Here is a 19975-nt window from a genome sequence, read left to right as displayed (position 1 = left end):
CAGGAAAAGCTCCTGAAGTTGGCATGATAATTAATAGATTCATCTTATTCAGCTTCATTTAGATTCATTCTCATGTAGAGACATAAAATGTGATTAACCATCTCTGTAAATGCATTTTCAAAAGCATCAAAGGAAAGGTAGAGCCCAGGTGCTTGGCTTGCAATCCTGCCCTGCCAGGAGGGAGCACGGGTCCCAGCCAGCATTTACTTCAGCCGCGTTAAGTGCCGCGAGTGTCTCCCAGCACAGACAGCAGAGCCTCCCAGCTCCCCGTCACAGAGCACATTCCTTCTCCTCCTGGCTAGGTGGCTGGCCATCCTGTCTGTCCCCTTCCATCACGATGCGCGAGACAAGACGCTGGCGGGCTGCTTCGGGCTGCACAGGATGGGAAGGGCTGCTTGCAAATCTGCTGACTCAGGCTCCTCCGAGGGGCTACAACGCGCAAAAGGGAGAGGCCCCAGTGCCTGCCCTTCTCTCCCAGTGCCTGTCCCTGCTCTCTTCATTTCCTGCTCTGATCTGGGAATTTTCAGGCCTACAGGGAAAGTCCCTTGGGACAAATATTAGAAAGAGGGTGATGGCACCGGATCTGCCTGGAGAGCACAGAAGGAAAGGCTCTTATCCGAGGCCAGGCGCGCAGGAGAAGGGCGGGGAGGCGGTCGAGCCCGCGTTCTTTTCGTGAAAAAAACAGTGGGCAACTGGAAAGACAAACCGGGAAGACCAGACGGAGAGATGGGGGGAGGGGAGGAGATGGGGAGGCAGCTCAGTGAGCCTCCAGAGTGTGTGTGTGTCTGTGTCAGTGTGCGTGTGTGTGTGTGTGTGTGTGTGTGCGCGCGCGCGCGCGCCTGGCGCATGTCCAGGGTGATTTCCCATAAACCACATGCCCAGCCCGCTTAAAAGGCTGTGCCGAGGAGCTGGCCAGTGAAGCTCGGCTGGGGAAAGTGAAAGTTTGCGTCGGTTCTCTCCGCGTCGCCGCCGGTCTCTCAGCACCCCGGCACAGCGGCGCGGCGCAGCCCCTCGGCCCGGGCGCAGACTCAAGCAGCAGCGAGTGACCAAGGGCGGCCGACGCGCCCGGCCAGGACTCAGCTGCCCGCATGACCGCGCGAGGCGCCGCCGGGCGCTGCCCTTCCAAGGTAAGCAGCCGCTGCGGCGCGGGCCCGGGCGCGAGGCGGGAGGGCGGCACGGCTTCTCTCAGCGGACCCTCTGGGCGCCCCGGCAACCGAGGCTTTCCCGCCGCGGCGGAGGGCTGCGGTTTCCTTCCCGCCTCTGCGCGGAGCTACCCCTGAGAATGGCTCTGCAGCTGCTGCTGGGGCTGTCGCGCTTCCATGGCAAGGGAAAGGCTGCTCACCCCATTGCACGGAGAGGAACGCTGAGCCACGCACAGGCAGCAAAGACGGGTTCGCAGGCACGGGCGGAGGCTTGGTGTCAGCCAGAGCGACCCTGCCTCTACCGTCTTCTCTGACGTTTTGACTGGCCACCGTCAAGGGACAGGAGGAGTGGCCGTGCTCCGAGTGTGGGTCTGGCGCCTTCACCACTGGGCACCTTCTTCATCAGCCACGCACATGCTTCCAGACCCGCCAGGGGAGTGGGCGCTTCTGAGTGGGGAAAGTTCAGGGATCGTCAGGCTTATACAATGCCAGGGCCTCTGCCAAGCAAACTGGTGGTAGAGTGAAGGAAGGAGGCAGGCAAGCTACTACTTGTTACAACCCACCGGCAGCTGATGGGACTCGGGTGGCTGGGTCAAGCCTGTCTTGGGGGGACCAGGCCTCAGAGCTGACTTGACTCCTGGCTTTGGAGGTGCTAGCTCTGAAATTTTTTCTTACAAAATCTAGCCTTGGTCAGATGAGGACATCCAGAGCTTGGTGGTGGTTGAGGAATGTGGAAAGAGGGTTTGGTGCTGCAGAGTTTTGGGCAGGGTAGGGGCAGCTCAGGACTACATGGGGGATGCTGGGACTCAGCCGTGGACAGTGGCTGCTGCAGCTCCCAGAAGCTGCATGTGACACTGTTAATGAACAGTACTGTAAATGGTCTTCCAGCAGGTTTCCTTCTAAGGAACCCTGGAGATGGGAGGAGGAATCTGGGGGGACAAGGAGCAGAAACAATGTGTGGGAATGGGGGAAGGGATTGCAGGTGGAGGGAGAGGGAGAGGGAGAGGGAAGAACAGAACCACAGGGGAGGAAGAGCCCAACTGAGAGAGAGGAGATGAGGCTGACAGGAGAAAGGGAGAAGGGTGAAGTGATGGGCAAGAGACAAGGAAAGGGGCTGGAGGGTAAGACCATGAAGAGAGCTGAGCTGATGCCTCAGGAGGAAAGAAAAGGGGGCTGGTTTTGGCAGGGACAGTCCAAGGGTCCAGTCATGCCAGGGTCTCTCCAGAGACCTGTGGATGGAGATGATGGACCAGGTTGGGAGGCAGGTGAGGGTGGAGATGTCTCAGTATCTCTCTGAATCTGCAGGAAGGATACTTTCTGAGGCTGCTCCACAGAGGCAGAGGCTGGTGGGTAGGAGGAAGAAGGGAGGAGGGAGGAGAGTCAGCCCAGCCAGATGCAAGTCACAGCATTTACCCTTGGGTGTCCATACAGATCCTCCTCTGAGGCAGAACTAGGGTCCTAGGTCCAGGGGTGGCCCCCTTTGGCCACCTTCAAAGTCAGCCTCCCATGTGGCGGCTGTGTGCTCCCCAAACTGAAGCCTGAAAAATCCCCAAAATCAGGCAGCCCTCGGGGCTAAGCATTGCCCTCACCTTGCTGTCCTCAAGCACCAGTATCTTGACGTGCCTGTGGCAGGACTGTCTGCCTGAGCATCCCCTTCCCCAGGGCCCTTTCCTCCATACCATTTACACCAGGGTCTCAGAGCCTCAGTGGCAGCCAGTCTGGAGCAGTCTGACACCTGCATAGGCCAGTTTCCTCCAACGGGTGCTGAACCGGAGGTTCCTGGGCAGCCATTCTCATCCAGCGCTACCTCCCCAACTGCCCAACAGAACCTCAAGTCCCCCTCATGACTGCCCTCTCCCTCTTCCACATTCTCCTTTCCTCAGGCCAGGACCTGTATGGTCCCTGTACTGAATGGCATTGAGCCTCCTCCCTCTAGACCTCTCCCTCTTTCTCTCTACCTCCAACTTCTCTCCATCCTTCAAGGCCTCACTGAGGCCCCTTCTTCCTGCAGTCTCACTGGTAGCCCGGCCAGAGCTCCATCTCCTCCCTGGTAAGAGCTGGCTTGCGTTTGAGCCTTTCGTTATGTGTAAATCAGCATGTTGTTGTGAGCTATTTCATAGCCTCTTTGTGTGTTTCCAATGTGCTATTTATTGGCAGTATTTGTCTCATCATCTGGATTACTGGGACTGAGCCCAGATCCCAGAGGCCAGGAAGGTGCCAACCCTCACCCCACCCTGCCAGCATTTCCCTGAATCTGGGGGCATCAGCTGACAGATGCTCAGGAGCTCCCAGGAGGCAACCTGGAGCTGGGGAAAGAAAGCTCAAGGGTCTCTGCCTCTGGCTGGACAAGGGGAGACCTAAGGCCAGGAGAGGGCAGAGGGGACCTCAGTGAGGAGGGGCGAAGGAAGAAAGAATGACAGGGTGTCAGGAGCTAGTTCCATCACTCTGGAAGTGAGCAGTGACAGGGCCAGGTGGGTGCTGAAAGCAGGGAGAGATCTCAGAAAAAAGTCCCCACCATGATAAGAGCTGGGCTGGCTGGATGCAGAGCTTTATAGGGCTTTGCTAGGCAGGTGCCAGCCAGGGCTGGCTCAGAGCTGGCATTGGTACCTGTAATCAGTTGGTTGGGGTCCTTGAAACACACACCCAGGGCTCCAAGAGGTCTCTGGCAAGGAATGGGTTCCCAATGATACTGAGTTTGGACCCACTGGTTTTGCCAGTGGCAGAGCCAGGCCTGTGTGGAACCAGGTAGGAAGAAGGCCTAGACCCAGGAAAAAGTCTCTGGCTTGCAGGCTGGAAACTGGTGCATGAACGTGAACTTGAGAGGAGCGGCTGCTCAGAAGGTTCTTGGCTCAGTGTTTGATGTTGCAGGGACAGGATAATGGGCAAATGCAAGTCCTGCCTTCAAGAATTTTCCTGTACAATGAGGAATTTAGACAGGTAGGCATACCACCCATGTTATCATTAGAAGTTCAATGTGTAGTCAGGCTCGGCCTGGGTGGATCTAGGAAGGCTTCTTGGAGGAGGTGACATTTGAGTTGTTATCAAGGGAGAACAAGGTTGTGTCATGGCTGTTTGGAAATCCCGGGAGAGCTGGATTTGGGGACTACTGCATCATGGAGTGAGGGGCAGAGCCTATAGAATTGTAGGTATGAGGTCTTTGTTTTTCTGCCCTTAGCAGGAACTGGGAGCTCCTGGGGGTAGTGAGAGCTGGGGAGAAATGATGCCGTCTCTGTCACAGACATGGCTGGGCCCCCGGCTGCTGTTGGCCTGTCTCCTGGTGAGCACGAGTGTTACTGAGGAGGTGCCAGAGCACTGTAGCCATATAATTGGGAATGGCCACCTGAAGATCCTGCAAGACCTGGTGAGTGTTCTACCATGCCTACCTCACCTTTTCCCCACTGGGGAAACTGAGGCAGGAGCCAGGGAGCAGGGTCAAAGAGAGGGGTTGCAGACAGAGAAATAGGGCTGTGCAAACGTGGTTGTGGCTCCCAGCCAGCTCCACTGATGCTCCCCTCCCTCATCTCACCATGTAAGGGCCTCTGGCCCCCTAGCCCTGAGACCCTCTCCAACTTCCCTGCAGGCAGTGGGTGGGGTGAGCTTTCAGCTGGTTGCCTGTGTTAATGATTGCCCAGGAATATCAACCATGGACTCTGAAACGGCTTCTGAGGCCTGCTGTCCCTCAGTGAGATGCCTCCTCCAGGGAGCCAGCACAGTGCCTGATGTGCTTAGATTTGCCTCCAGCTCCTGGACTCCTAGATATGCCACCAGCCTGGCACCAGGGCCTCTGCCAGATTTGGAGGGGAGGCTCCCACTGAACTCCCAGCCCTCCTCCCCCACTTCCTTGGCTCTTGCCCGAGCCCCGGAGCTGGGATGGCTTGCTTATCCAGGCCATGAAGGAGTCGGTGTCCCATTCTACTTGGGTCCACAGAGTCATTCCAGGCATGGTCCAGCCAGGCAGAATCAGGTTACTGTCATGGCTGCTATCCTGCTCAGACAGGAATTTACCATCCCTCTGGCCAGCCGGGCAGGGTGGGGTACCACTGGCTAAGGCCACCTCCAGGGCCCTGTGCTTGGGGCCTACAGGCTGGGCCTCCTACCCCTCTGGCCGCTATACCAGCCTTCCTGCAACAGTCATGGAAGATAGACTCAAGAGCTACAGCATTCTCTGAGGCTTAGAATCACAGAGCCACTGCTCCGGGGTCCAGCGGGGGCGTTGACGGCATCTAGCCCCAGATCCTGCAGATCCTGAATCTCCAGACATCGTCCATCATCCTCTGCTTGAATTCCTGTCATGACAGGGAGCTCCCTACCTCCCGGGGGGGATTTTGTTCTTTATGTTCTGTTAGATAGTTCTTCCTTATAACAAGCTGGCATCTGTCAGATTTCATGGGGTGGGAGGTGGAAGGAAGAGACTCCTTGTTCTTCTACAGCCCTCCTCTAGCCTTGGCTCTGTCTTTCCACGTGTGGTTGTGAGGAGGTAGAAGATGTTCGAATCCTGACCGACCAAAAACTCCAGTCCCTGTTATGAGGCAGGCTAAGTTAAGCCTCAGCCACTCTGACACCACTGGCCTGCTGTCTCTTACAGATTGACAGCCAGATGCAGACCTCGTGCCAAATTGTCTTTGAGTTTGTAGACGAGGACCAGCTGGTGAGTGATGGCTATTTACAAGTCCCGTGTGACAGCCTATAGGTGGGGTGTATATGGACCCCTTCTAGGTGGGGTGTATATGGATGCATGAAGATGGAAGAAATCCTAGAGCTGGGCAGGCTGGGGGCATGAGGTGATCATGTGTGGGGTGCCAGGGTCTGGGGCTGGGCAGGGTTCAGGGCTCAAGTGCCCTGCTTCTCTCTTCTCCTGTCATGGCACATATCAAGTATTTTACTATGTGCCAGGCACTTTTCCAGTTTAATTCTGCCAATAACACTATCTGGTACACTGATATTGTTTATTATCCTCAGAGACATTAAGGGAGCATAGCTATTAAGTGTTGGAGGCCTAATATGAACCCTGGAAGGTTAGCTCTGGAGCCTAAGGCAAACTGATACTTCCAGGTCATGTGCTTGGCTTAAGGGTGTCACCTCCATCCACCAGACAGGCCAGCAGCCAGGGAGTCAGTCCAGCCCTTTCTCTCTTCTTCCTACCACACACCCAAACCCAACCAGCCAAAGCGCTGCTGCTTCTGCCTCCCCAGCAGCTTGGGGGCTACCCCTCCGGACCAGTTGCTTGGAACCTCCTAACTGGCCTCCCTGCTTCCAGTGCACCCCTCATACCACCACTAGGGGGAGCTTTCTGAAACCCCAGCCAATTGCTTTCACTTCCTTGCCCAAAATGTGTGGAAGGCCCCCCCATCACTCCAAGAGAAAGTCTAGGTTGCTTAGCCTGGCAATTAAGACCTCCAGTCTCCATCACACAGCCCGCCCACCACTCCCCACTCCTTGCTCCTTCCTGTCTCCAAATCTTTCTACAAACTCTTCCTGACACCTGTAATGCCTTGCCAATTGCCACCACCTCAGCCCTTATTCCATGTCTGTTCATCTTTGTGTCTCTTACAAAACCTTTGCCATGATACCAAGAGGTTGCTTTCATCTCTGAGCTTCCACACACCTGCCCATACACACCTCTGTTAGAACTGAGCCCTTTGGTTCACCATTATTAGTGGTTTGGGTTGTCTCCTTGAAAAGATGGTGGTGTCCTCAAAGACAGAGACTCTGTCTACTTTAGCTTTGTATCCCTAGTATTTGTTCCAATAGGTTTCTAGTAAATACTGTTAAAGGCATGAGTGATGACTGAATGAATGAATGAAATACTGAGGTTATTCTTTGGACCATGAGGTGGTCTCCAGTACCCCTATGCACTGGAGGATTGGAAGGAGTCAGATAGTATAGGACTTCTGTGAAGCCAAGTCGAGAGGGAGGGAAGAAGAGAGAAAAAGAGAGGGCTTCCCCAGAGCCGGCCCTCCCTATGTGCCCCCATCCTGATTAAAGCCACAACCTCCAGAAATCCAAAGGTCTCTCTGATCAGAATCCACACTTCCTTTCCTGTACCCCCTAACCCCAGGAGTGCCAGATCCCAAAGAGAGAGAATGAAAGAGCAGTTGAGTGCAGCATTTTCCTTATTACTTGATGGTGTTCCCCTGCCCCAGGGGTAGGGTAGGCCAGGTTGCAGCCCTCTGTTTTCCTGGAATAGCGTTATCTGGCACAGAGCCTAGGTCTCCAGGCTGCACCAGTCAGGCCATAAGCTCTGGATTCTCGTTTTTCAGAATGATCCCGTGTGCTACCTTAAGAAGGCATTTATCCTGGTGCAAGACATAATGGAGGACACCTTGCATTTCAAAGACAACACCCCCAATGCCAATGCCATCCTGGAGCTTCAGGAACTTTCTTTGAGGCTGAAGAGCTGCTTCACCAAGGATCATGAAGAGTCAGACACGGTAGGAGGGTTCTGGAACTGGCAGCACTGAGTAAGGGCAGAGGGTGGCTGTGGAGAGTACAAGTAGTGGTGGGACCATCCACTGCCCAAGGACCCCTGGCCAACTGGCCTTGGCCTTCACTGGCATTGTGCCCACAAGCACTGAGTCCATTCACTTACCTCACTTCATGTCATCATTCACTCACTGTCTCATTCATTCCTGCATCCCACGAACCTCTACTGAGGACCTACTATTCAGGAGGCACAGAGCTCGGCCTTGACAATGTCATCATGAGCAAGAAACACATGGTTCCTGCCCTCGTGGGGATTATAGTCAAGTGAGGTTAGCAGTCATTAAACAAACAATAACACAAATAGATGTAATTACAAGCATAAGGAGTATTCATTTATTTAACAAATAGCTACTGAGTGACTACTGTATACCAGGCACTGTTCTAAGCACTGGAAAACATCAATACAGACAAAAATCTTTACATTCATGGAGCTTACATGTGGGGTGGTGTTAGTGGGGTGAGACAGTTGACAAAATATATAAGTAAAATATGTGGCATGTAGGATGGTGCTAGTCGCAGAGAAGGGAAGACCTGAAGTAGGTGAGATAGTGAACCTTGAACAAGAGCTGCACGGGATTCTGCGAGAGAGAAACAGAGGTCTCGAATTTGAATGGGGATGGGAGTAGGGAAGAAGAGACAGGCTTCTGAATAAGAAAGTGTTAATTTGAGATCCAAAGATGGTAAGAGTTAGAAAGCAATATGCTGTTAAGAGTGTTCCAGCCCAGGGGGGAGCATGCAGATTCCCAGGCCACTCCGCCAAAGAGTCTGACTCACTGGGTCTGAAGGGGGACCCAGGAATATGCATTTTAACAAGTAGCCCCACCCATGACATGATATAAGTGGTCCTCGGACCCCACTTAGGCACGTACTGGATGGTGAGGGACAGACTCCAGGAAGGAGGGACCCTTTGGAGCTGAAAAGAACCGAGCCCCTGAAGAGAGAGGGCACACCCACTGCTGCAACAGAGGGGCACAGGAGACTTCCATCTGGTGATTCCTGTTTTCTCTATGAAGTATGAAGGAAAGTATGGGGGAGACAGAGGTTTATGAAGAGAGGAGCGAGAGAGAGCGAGCCACCTTACTTACCTCTTTGTTGCAACAACCTTGTGGGAGAGGCTGGAAAGGATTATTGTTTTGACTTTAAGGATGAGAAAATGAGCCCAAACTGAATAATTCTTTTGGCCAGTGTCACATAGCTGGTGAGTGCTGGAGCGGAGCCCAGAGCTTCTCAATCACTCATCTAGTAAACATTTATTAAGGGCCTACCACGCTCAGAAGAAAGGCCAGGCAATCTACTTCCGAAAAATCAGCCATTGAAAACCCTATGTAACACATTTCTAATCTCAGACACATGGGGTCACCATGAGCTGGAATTGACTCAACGGCAGCTGGTTTGATTTTTTTTCAGTTTTGGGAACAGGCCATGGGGGAATCCAGTGATGTGCTGCAGGACTTCACAGCTTAGTAAAACCCATAGCTCTTCCCTCTGTGGCTCAGTTGAAGGAAAAACTTGGTATTTGGGAGTCGTGGACAAACAGGCCATAGATGAAGCCGTGGGCATGTCTGGCATTGCCTAGTGTGAAAGGAGAGATAGGCCCAGGACTGAGCCCTGAGGAATGCCAGCATCTAGAAGTCAGGCTGAGAAGGGGGAGTCTGGTAAGGGGACTGAGACGGAGCAGCGCAAGAGGTGGGAGGAAAACCAGGAGTATGGAAAGCTTCTCAGAGTTCTGGTGGATGTGGGGGGCCCAGGTCCCACGAGCAGAAGAGAGCTGCCTCCACAGACAGTGAAGGAGGCCACTTAGGGCTGAGCACCTTTAGCCCTCCCTCCAAGACACAACCAATCAACCAATGGCAGAGAAGGGCCCACATCCCCTGTGGCCTGTTCCATCCCACGCTCCACACAACAGCAGGATGATCTTTCTAAAACCCAAGTCTTACCATGCCACTGCCCCCTCCTAGCAACCCTTCAGATGTTTTGCTTTGTCTTTTTCCCTTTCTTTCTTTCTTTTTTCTCTAAGGATAAGGTTAAACTTTCTCGAAATGGCCAACAGGGCCCAGAAGGACCTGGCCCTTGCTGGCCTCTCTCCAGCTACATCTCTCACCACTTTTCTCCTAGATGATGGCACTGCAGCCATGCTAGCCTTCTTCTAGTCCTTCAACATTTCAGGCTCTATCCTGCCTCAGGACCTTTGCACAGTCTGTTGCCGCTGCCTGGACAACTCCACACCCCACCTCACACTCCCTTCCTGATTAACTCCTGCTCATCTTTGAATCAGTTCTTTGGGGAAATTCTCCCTGAACCCTCAGGCTCATTTAGTCCCCCTCGTTATACACTCTCAGAGCACTTAGTACTTCTTCATAGGACTCATCACACTTGTAATAGTGTGTTTAATGAAAATGCCCCTGCTGGACTCAATGTCCAACTCCGCCAGGGACCACCCCACTCTCGTTCATTGCAGGGTTCCCAGGTAATTACCATATGCCTCGCACGTAATTTGTGTTGAACGGATCTATGAATAAATGACATGTCCCACAACCTGAGGACTGATTCTGTTGCAAACCAGTGAGGAGAGGAAGGAGGAAGTCAAAGGGAAAAAGAAGACAAATATGAGAAAGGCCAAGAGAGTTTGACAAAAAGGATAGGGACACGGGGCCATGGTCATGCTCACCAGAGGGACTCCCTGCTCTCCTTCCAGGCCTGTGTGCGAAATTTCACTGAGACACCCCTCCAGTTGCTGGAGAAGATCAAGAATGTCTTCAACGAAACAAAGAATCTCCTTAAAAATGACTGGAAAGTTTTCAGCAAGAACTGCAATGCCAGCTTTGCTAAATGCTCCAGCCAAAGTAAGTCCAAGGGGCCAGCGAGTGGATGGTGGAGGGAGGATGTAAGGGACAGAGGAGGGACCGGGAGGTGAGATGTGGGGCTGGAGGGACCCCCAGGGAGGCTGCTACTCGTGCTCCTATGTGTGTAGACGTGCTTGTTTTGTGTACATATGTGGCTTCACACACCTCTGGGCGTTCCTGGTCACGTTTCTTCTGGCATATGTGTGCATGCACACCCACATATGTCTGCATGCCAAGGCATCAAGAAGGATCACACTGGTGGCTGTGAGATCAGGGAGTGGAAAGGGGCCCTTCTCTGAGAGCCTTGTAGGCATGGAGGCTTTCCCCATGGGCGCTGCAGGCTGGCTGAACGCATGGAGGGTTCCGTGGAGAGAGCAGAGGCCCCATCTGGGAGTCAGACCCCTCACTCCAGGAGCCCTGCTGCAAATCACCAGGATACCCTGGCTCCAGAAGTCCCCAGGATGCTTTGAGTGTCCCCTCAAGGGACGAGGCTGGATTTGAAGTCTGAGCATCAGTCACCCTCTCCCAGTGCTGGCCCAGCTGCATACATGTGTGCCCTGCGTGTCCTCGTCTCTGCGTCCTGTGCCACGTGTCCCCCTGCAGCTCCCTGAGGCAGGGGCTGAGGTCCTGCCACCCGCCAGTGGCCAAGTCCAGTCTCATTGCTTCAATGCCAAGGCCTCAAGCCATGGCCACATTCCAGCTCCAGTCGGTTCCTGCCTGTGGCTGTGGCTGTGTGGTCCCTGGCTGTGCATGAAACCATCTCTCTGCTTTCCAACCAATGTGGTGTCATTTGGCTTGAGGGTGTCTCGTGTGAGTCCTGGAGACCACTTCGCAACCTCGAGGCCTGGCTGCTGTTCACCCTGGCTTGGCAGCTGGCTCGAACTCTACCGTGGGCTGTTCTCTGTTGTCTTCCCTGACCCCTACCCTCTACCTGTGCATCTAAGCCCCCTCTTTGCTCTTGGCCCATGAGACCCTGTGGTCTTCACCTCCCCTGCCTGAGGCCTGGATCACGAGCATCCGCTCCATCTTGTCCTCTCCTCAGCCCCAGGGCTGAGTTAGGGGATGAGGGGAACCCCAGACCCACGCCCTCATCTTGGCCCCCGCTGAGAAAGCTATGCTGGAGGCTGGTGACTCTATCTCCTCCCCGTTTTTCTCTCTCTCTTTTTCTCTGTGGTTCTTTCAGATGTGGTGACCAAGCCTGATTGCAACTGCCTGTACCCCAAAGCCACCTCTAGCAGTGACCTGGCCTCTGCCTCCCTTCACCAGCCCCTCACCCCCTCAGCGGCCCCTATGACTGGCTTGACCTGGGCTGACTCTGAGGGGATAGAGGACAACTCCCTCTTGCCCAGTGAGCAGCCCCTACATGCAGTGGACCAGGGCAGTGCCAAGCAGCGACCATCCAGGAGCACCTGCCAGAGTTTTGAGTCTCCGGAGACCCCAGGTGTCGAAGGCAGCCCCACTGCCAGTTTACCTCAGCCCCACCCCTCTGTCGGGGCCCCCACCCCTGGGATGGAGGACATTCTTGACTCTGTGTTGGGCACTGACTGGGCCCTAGAAGAAGCCTCTGGAGAGGCTAGTGAGGGTCTGGTACCCCAAGAGGCTGAGCTTTCACCCTCCAGGCCAGGAGGGAGCAGCATCCAGGCAGAGACTGCTGGGCGCAGCAACCTCCTCTCAGCATCTTCTCCACTTGCCGGATCTACAGAGGGCCAGGAGCCAGCACACATATCTGACACCCTCTTGCCCAGTGTGGGCCCTGTCCAGCCCACAGGCCAGGCCTGGAATCACATACCTGAGAAGCCGGACAGTCCATTGGCCCTGCCCAGAAACCATCAGGAGCCAAGTTCTGCCAGGACTCCATCGCTGCGCCCAAAAGGCCTCAGCAGCTTCTCCACCCTCTCTGCTCAGCCAAGGCTTCCCAGAAGCCATTCAGGGGGCAATGTGCTGCCCCTTGGGGAGCTGGAGGGCAAGAGGAGCACCAGGGATCGGAGGAGCCCCACAGAGCTGGAAGGAGGACAAGCAAGTGAGGGGGCAGCCAGGCCCCAGACCCGTTTTAACCCTGTTCCTTTGACTGACACAGGCCATGAGAGGCAACACGTGGGACGCTCCGACCCCCAGCTCCCTGAGTTTGTCTTCCATCTGCTGGTGCCCAGCATTATCCTGGTCTTGCTGGCCGTCGGTGGCCTCCTGTTCTACAGGCGGAAGCGACGGGTAAGAAGAGTCTGATGAGGGAGAGGAGGTCAGCTCTTGGGGGCAGGGCGGAGGCGCAGCCTGTGTTCTTCACATGCTGAGAGAGAGAGGAGGCTGACAGAGCACAGAGCATGGGGACATTGGAAAGTGGGGTTCTTTAAGAATGGGGAAGTCTCAGCTGGCTATAAGGTCAGCAGGAAGGGAAGGGACCGTAGCAGAAGGAAGTGGGAAAGAATATTCTTGGGACAACAGCAGGATGAAAACCCAGATGAGAGGGGAAGAAAAGGAGGAGCGTGATGCTGTGTGTGTATCAGGCAGGCACATTCCTTTGGGGATCTGCAGAGTCCTGGTGGGGCATGAGGACCCACGGGAGACAGCTTGCAGAGGGAGGGGAGAAGGGTGTCTGGGGTTCATCAGCAGGGAGGCCTCATGGCTGTCTTCTGGCCCTCTGGCTGATCCCCACTTCTGGGTAGCTGCAGGCAAGAGGGGAGACTCTTGCAACTCTCTCATCAACTCCTGGGGCTGCCCTGCCTGGGGATGGGGCCAGCATCCCCTTAGCCTCTCCCAGGTCCTCAGTGAGCGTGCTTTCCTGTTCCCAGAGCCCTCGAGAACCTCAGACAGTGGATTCTCCTATGGAGTGGCCAGAGGGCAGGTGAGGTGGGCCTTGGGGTGGGACCCTGGGAGACTGACTTAGGATCACACATGGCTAGTGACCGAGTTTCCCTCTAGATTTGGGGAGGGAGGACCTTCTCCCACTTGCACGGAGGAATTGGAGGTACAGAAGAGAATGGGGGGGACTTCCCCTCTTTCCTATGTATCCAGGCTTTTTCCTGGTTTCTTCGCAGGGTTAGGCAATCTTGAGTCTTACAAATCTGAGTGGGTGGGAACACATGCGCAGGGGACTTGCGGGGTAAGCTGAGGGGGTCCCTTTCTCCCCTATTCCTGCTGAAGTCTCACACTAGCCCTGTGCTTTGCCTGCAGCCCCCTGACCCAGGATGGGGACAGACAGGTGGAACTGCCAGTGTAGAGGAACTTCTAAGGTAAGATTCTGGTTTTGATCTCCCTCTACCCCTTAAAATGAGATACACCTTTACAGGCACCCTACCCATTGATGACACCACCAGTTACCCACCCAAGGCCCACACACTCAATTCCCTCACCTCTTTCCTGCTTCATTTTTAATCCATCACCAGGTCTGGCCCACCATCTTCTGGCCAGGCCCTTAGCTCTCCCCTGCCTCTCCAGCCTCTCCACTGCATCTGAGGCCAGACACTATGACCTCTTTCTGCATCAGGTCCCTTGTCTTGCTACCACTTTCGATCCCAGAGCAACCCAAATCTCTTTCTCAGATGTGGCTTTTGTAAGGTCTTTACCCTGCTGGGGAATTTTCAGTAGCTCTACGTTGCCAACCACTTCAAAACCAATGTTCTCATTTTGGCTTCCAAGCTCCTGCAGCAACTACCCTCAACATGCACCTTGCACCAGCTTCCCCCTCTGTTTGCTCCCCTATTTGGCTCTTCTTCTCAGCCAAGGTCATTTCTACCTCCCTGCCTTTAGTCACAGAGCCATAAAACCTCATTCTTGGAAGGGCTCTCAGAGGTCATTTGGCCTAGCGTCCTACCCGTCTCCCAGCCAGCTTCCTGTCACACACTCCCAGTTCCAGGCAAGCTCCCTGCTTAGCCACAGCCTATGCCATCTCCAAATAACACTGAGAAGTCTTTCCTTACACAAGCAAAACTGCCTTCCCTGCCCCCTCCACAGCAGTCCTCCTTCCAGTTCTCCGAAGAGCCCTCAAATATTTAAAGTCAATTAGTCATGTCCCCTTTAAGAATTCTCTAAGTGTGGCCAAGTCCCTCAAATATTCCTTATATGATATGGTTTTCAGACCCCTCACCATCCTGGTCGCCCTCCTTAGGACACACTTGTTTGTCAATGTCCCTCTGAAAATGTGGCACCCAGCCCTGGACACAGTACTCCAGATGTTGTCTGACCAACCAGAGTACAGTGGGACTGTTACCTTCCTTGATCTGGACAATATTCTTCTATTTATTCAGATTAAAATTGCATTAGTTCGTTCATGACTGCATCATACTGTTGTCATATGTTGAACTTGTAGTCTATTAAAACCCCTAGTCCCATTTCCCATAAACCTCTGTCAAGCCAGACCTTCCCTATCCTGTACCTGGACAATTTTTTTTTTTTTTTTTTAACCAAAGTGCAGAAGTTTATATTCATCCTTGTTAAAGCCACCTTGTTGGTTTCTGCCCATCACCCAGGCCCAATGAAATTGTTTTAAATCCCAATCCCAACTGCATCTCCCGCACATTGAGGAGTGCCTTCTATTCTTGCCCACGTGTTGATAAAGATGCAGCCCTTATTCTTCCTCCCCCGTTCCCCCTAACCCACCTGCCCCCAGCCCTCCTCCCTTCTTTCCCTAGGCCCACAGGCAGCCCCATCAGAAGTTTCCCTGAGTGCCCCCTCTCCCTCTGGTCGCGCTTTTAATTTCCACCCTTCCTGTTCTTTTGTATTTGGTTAATACTGTATCAATTTGCACTTATTTGGATGTTGCTTTTGTAAGTTTTTAAATTTTATTTTATGTGTCTTTGTACATTCTGCACCCCTAAGAAGGTTGTAACCTCCTTGAGAGCAGCGAATGTGTCTTCCACTTTTTGTGTGTTTCCTCTGTCCCACGTTCTAGGACAGAGAGGGCTTCTCCACACTTGGCAACAGCTCAGTAAATGTTGACTCGGCTGATTGACTGGTCCTGGCCAGCTGCCTCTAGCTGACCAGCCTTCTGACTGACCAACTAACCAGCTAACTAATTGACTCTGAATGACTTATCAGCTGGCTGGGTCACTGACTAACCAGTTGGCTAGCTGGTGATTGCCTGACTAGCTTATTGACTGGCAAGTTGATGGGCTAACTGATTAGCTGGTTGATTGGCTAACTAAATAGCTGGCTGACTGACTGATTTGCTGACTGGCTGGGTCGATGGGGCAACGCATTGAAGTTGCCAATCACACCCCATGCCAAATGCAAGCAAGCACCTTAGGGCCTTCCTATGGGTACAGTGACAGGTCTGGGCCATTTCTGGAGAGACAGGGGATCTGGCAAATGCTCCACGCCAGTGGAGTCTATTTAGAAAAGAACAAGAAATCACATGTCTGGAATCCTGGAAACTACCTTGTTGGAAGGGTGGGCTAAGATGTGTGAGTGGGTCAGCTGGGCCCCTGGCTGGGCTGTGAGATGGCACAGGCTCCTCAGGACTGGTGAGCAGAGGGTGGACAGAGGTTCCTGGGGACAACACTCTCCCCACTGGCTGCTGGCCTCCCACCCCCTTGGTCTTAGCCCTCTGTCCCATCCCTCTACATTCCCACTCACCTTCCCCTGCCTGCCTGGTCTCAGACCTGTCACAAGCTTTCCTCTTCCTCCTGTTAAGATTTCAGTTAGAGAGGAGCCTGGGCAGCGGCCACATCCAGACCCCACCTAGATCAGTAGGTCCAGTCCTCAGGCCATCCCCTGGCCAGGCACTAGGAGCCCAAGGAAGATTCAGTGCCAGCCCCTAGACTGGCTGCTACTCTCATGGGAGAGACGAGAAAGAGAAACCCAGAGGAGAGAGTGAGAGAGGGACCCAGAGCCACAGAAAGAAAACTCAGACACAAGCATGCCAACCTCAGGGAATAGGAGAGGGGGGCAGCAAACTGGAGCTTGCCCAGTTGGTTCTTCTTCCCTCCTGGGCCCCAGCAGGGCCTGTGGCCTGGCTGTACCCAGCATGGCTCATGTCCAGTTTATGGTTCCCCTCCAGAGCATGGGAATGGGCTGGGAGCCAGAGGCTGTGGTCCCGTCTTCTCTCCATACCCATCCTGGGCTTTGCCAGTAGGGCCTATGGATGGTCAGGTTGGGAGGCTCCACACAGGGTCAAAGTCAAACTGTTGGATGGGGTCCAGGGGATTTCTGTGCTGGGAACAAAGCATTCTGAGGATGCTGGGCAAAGGGACAAGGATGGGGGCGTGGTAGGGAGAGGGCAGGGCCCTGACTCCTATGGATGATGAGGGAGGCAAGTTCCTTGGCCCATCGAGGAGGAGGCTGGGTTGCTCAAGGGTTAGCATGCCTAATGGCATGGTGGGAGTTTCCTTGTCCCAGCACTGCCTCTAGACATTTCCACTCTAGCCCAAATTCTTCCTCATCAGTTACTTCTGCCTTGCTGTCCCAAATATCATCTGTGATAACTCTCTCTGATGAATGGTGTGGAGGTGGAAATGAAAAATTCCTCTTATTTGCTAGAGTTAGCAGGAGTCACCCTTAGATTCACTGTACCAAGTGAGATGGCCTTGCCTCAGGAGGGGTCTAAGGACACTCAAGTGTCACCTTTCCTCCCTGTCAGGCCCCTCTGCCTGAGCAATGACTCTTCCCCCCAGCCCTGCTCAAACCTCCACCAGACCCCATTGCCTCCCGCTGTGGTCCCTGGTTCCCCAGGAGGAGGTAGGAGGTGAGGCCAGTCTGACCAGAGGCTTGGGCTGTTGCCAGGGAAGCCCGCCTGGCCCCTCTGTGGTCTGGGGTGGCTGGAAATGCGAGGGAAGGAATGGGAGGAAGCCCTTCCTTCAGCACCAACAGCCCACAGGAACGCTGTGCCTCCCCCACTCATGTCCTCAGCGACACCCCTCCACTCCCACTCGGCTGACCAGCCTTTCTTTCTCTCCCTGCAGCTGGGTGCACAGGACAGTTTCTCCACGGGAGGAGAAGTTATGGGGGCATCCACCACCACCCCTCCCCAGCCATTCTCCTGGGATGGTGGCCTGCCCGCTACGAGCACCCCTGCCTGCCAGGACTGGACCAGAGCAGCCAGGCTGGGGTTCCTCTGCCCTCAACCCTTTGTCCCTTGACTAACTGAGAGAGGGCCAGCGGGTGCTCCCTGAGATACCAGTATTTATTGTGGGCCCTGGAGGCTCCTATCTGCTTGAAGAAGGCTGGCAAGCCTGGCTCAGGACCCTCAGCCCCCAGGGGCTGTGTCCTCTCCACACTCCCCTCCAAGCCAGCACCTGGGCCAGAGACCCAGCGGCCTGTGCAATGAGGGAGAGCAGGGCAGGGGCTAAGGAATGGAAGAGCCCTTGTGCCCGGAGACCCGCCTGGTGCCAAGAGATCCCAGCATCAGCAAGCAAGGACTTGCCTCCAAGGAGAGGAGCATGAGATTGGCAGGCTGGGATGGCGTCAGCTGATTTCCCGAAAATGAGTGCACCTCAAATGACAGGAAGAGGAGGCCTCTGGGCCTGCTGGTCTGCATCAACAGCCCAGAGGGTTCTACATCCTCTGCTCGCCTACGTGCCCTCTCTGGTTGCTGGGTAGAGAAGGGAGGCCAGCCCTACCCTCAGGACCTGCCTAGCCTGCTCCTGACGCCTACGGAAGGGCCAGGCTCTGGCCTCTGCCCCTGCTTCCTTCCAGCCCCTGCCAGAGCGTCCCTAGGAAGCCACACAGAGGCTGCCCCTCATGAAGGAAACCATTGCACTGTGAACACTGAACCTGCCTGCTGTACAGCCTGCCCTGGCTGTCCCGGGGTGAACGGCTGTCCGTCCTCCCCCTGTCCAGCCTTTCCCAGCTTCTTGCACTGAGCACCGAGCTGGCCTTGCCTGTCGACGGAGGGAGCCCTTAAGCCCTAATCTTCTCCTGACCCGGCCTTTGACGCCCCAGGGAGGAGTGGGGTGGGAGAACTGCCCGGGCTGCTAGCCAGAGCTGGTCTTTAGGCTGCGTTGTTCGCCCAGGTTTCTGCATCTTGCACTTTGACATTCCTAAGAGGGAAGTGAGTAGTGGGAAGGAGGTAAGGAGGGAAGGGCAGAGACAGAAAAAGTGTGCAGGATGGAGCTCTGACAGAAAATAGGTCTTTGACATTATGGCTCCTGGCTCCCTGACCCCCAGCCCAATCTCCTTCCCCCCTACCAGGCTCCTGTCCCAACCACAGTTTAAGGCTGCTGCTGGCAGGCACCTGGAGCTGAGCAGGTTGTCTCTGCCAGGAGCCTGGGGCTGGGCTGCCACCTGCACTGGCACCCAGCTCCCCTTCTCTTCCCATGCTTCTTTTATCCTGACCCCAGTAGGCAGTTGATACCCTCCAACTCTCACTCCAGCCCCCACTACCACCACCTCTCTGACCAGGCAAGCCAGGATGGGAGAGGGGCCAGGAGGGATCAGGGCACCTATTTTCAACTCTGCCTCTGAGGGCCTCAGCTTCCTGGGCCCAGCCTATGGCCGTGGCTCAATGGTGACAGGGCTGTCGATTGCCCTTGGCCCCTTTGTGCTGCTGTGTCCCTCTATGGCTGCTGCCCTGGGCCCCCCACTGAAGACCCTGCCCTGCCTGGGCCACTGTGCCAGGGCTCGGGGTCTTCCCTTACTGCCCCAGAAAGTGAGGGCTCGCTGGCTCCCACCTGCCCAGGGTGATGCAGACAGCTGAGGGAAGGGCAGTGGAGAACTTTGACTGAGGACTCATTTGTCTAGTCACAAACTCTGTTATCTGATACTAGAAAATACGTATTTAAAACCGGAAGCTTGGAAGGAAAAAAAAAAAACAGAAAAAAGCATTACCCCTCCTTAAACATACGGTATTTTAAAAGTCAGAAAAGCAAGTCCAACCCATTGCAGAAGCTCTTTGTGGGTGCTTGGTGACATACGAGTGGGGCGGGCCCCAGAGCTGCCTTTGGGTGTCTCCCCTGGCTGCCTGCACAGGAACCCCTTCTTTTTTCTGAGAAAGCCGAGAGGGAACATTGGCTCACGCACTGTGAGATTTCGTTTTTATACTTGGAAGTGGTGAATTATTTTATATAAAGTCATTTAAATATATATTTAAAAAAATAGGAAGCTGCTTATATATTTAATAATAAAAGAAGTGCACAAGCTGCCATGTGTGAGTCATGGGAAAAGTTGCTTTGCAGGGTGTGGGTGGTAAAAATGGGGGCGGGCAGGCAGCAGCTGCTGGGTGAGCCCCAGCTCAGAAAGCTGTTTCCAAGATACACGAGGAAGGAGGGTTCTCTCCAAATTTCAGTCTTATTATTGCTTCCCCGAACACATTCATCTCCATATCTGCTTAATAGGGAAACAGGCAATAATTAGCCAAACCACAGGCCTGGCCACTGGCCACTGGCCCCTACTCCAGCCCAGCCCAGCCCAGCCTGGGTAAATGGCTGGTTGGGCTCTGTCCAAGAGCCTGAGGGGCCTGCAAGGACCAGGCTCCTTGACCACTGAGCGATGCTACAGGGCAGAGGGAGCTGGCCAGTTTCTAGCAGGGCTCTGAGATGAATGAGCACTGTCTGTGGGCCAGCAAGGTTAGCAGGTGGT

At 54.4% G+C, this 19975-nt stretch overlaps 1 protein-coding gene across 4 annotated transcripts; it reads left to right on the top strand.

Moving 5' to 3' along the window:
* Positions 1-925: 925 nt before the first annotated feature.
* Positions 926-19209, top strand: CSF1 (colony stimulating factor 1). Of its 4 annotated transcripts, XM_004390431.2 has the most exons (9): positions 926-1127; positions 4381-4503; positions 5728-5790; positions 7403-7573; positions 10321-10468; positions 11652-12676; positions 13255-13307; positions 13637-13695; positions 17362-17492. In XM_004390431.2, the coding sequence occupies exons 1-8, from the start codon at positions 1089-1091 to the stop codon at positions 13680-13682; spliced, it is 1668 nt and encodes a 555-aa protein (XP_004390488.1). In that variant the 5' UTR covers positions 926-1088; the 3' UTR covers positions 13683-13695; positions 17362-17492. The 4 variants fall into 4 exon arrangements, with proteins under 4 accessions (XP_004390488.1, XP_023581097.1, XP_023581098.1 ...); XM_023725329.1 differs by lacking the exon at positions 13255-13307 and having other exon boundaries at positions 17362-19209; XM_023725330.1 differs by lacking the exons at positions 4381-4503; positions 13255-13307 and having other exon boundaries at positions 17362-19209.
* Positions 19210-19975: the final 766 nt, after the last annotated feature.

This window comes from Trichechus manatus, unplaced genomic scaffold (genome assembly GCF_000243295.1).
Source record: "Trichechus manatus latirostris isolate Lorelei unplaced genomic scaffold, TriManLat1.0 scaffold00297, whole genome shotgun sequence".
NCBI classification, from domain to species: Eukaryota; Metazoa; Chordata; class Mammalia; order Sirenia; family Trichechidae; genus Trichechus; species Trichechus manatus.
The sequence above is the reverse complement of the archived record's forward strand: the minus strand, read 5'-3'. Positions and strand labels throughout refer to the sequence as shown.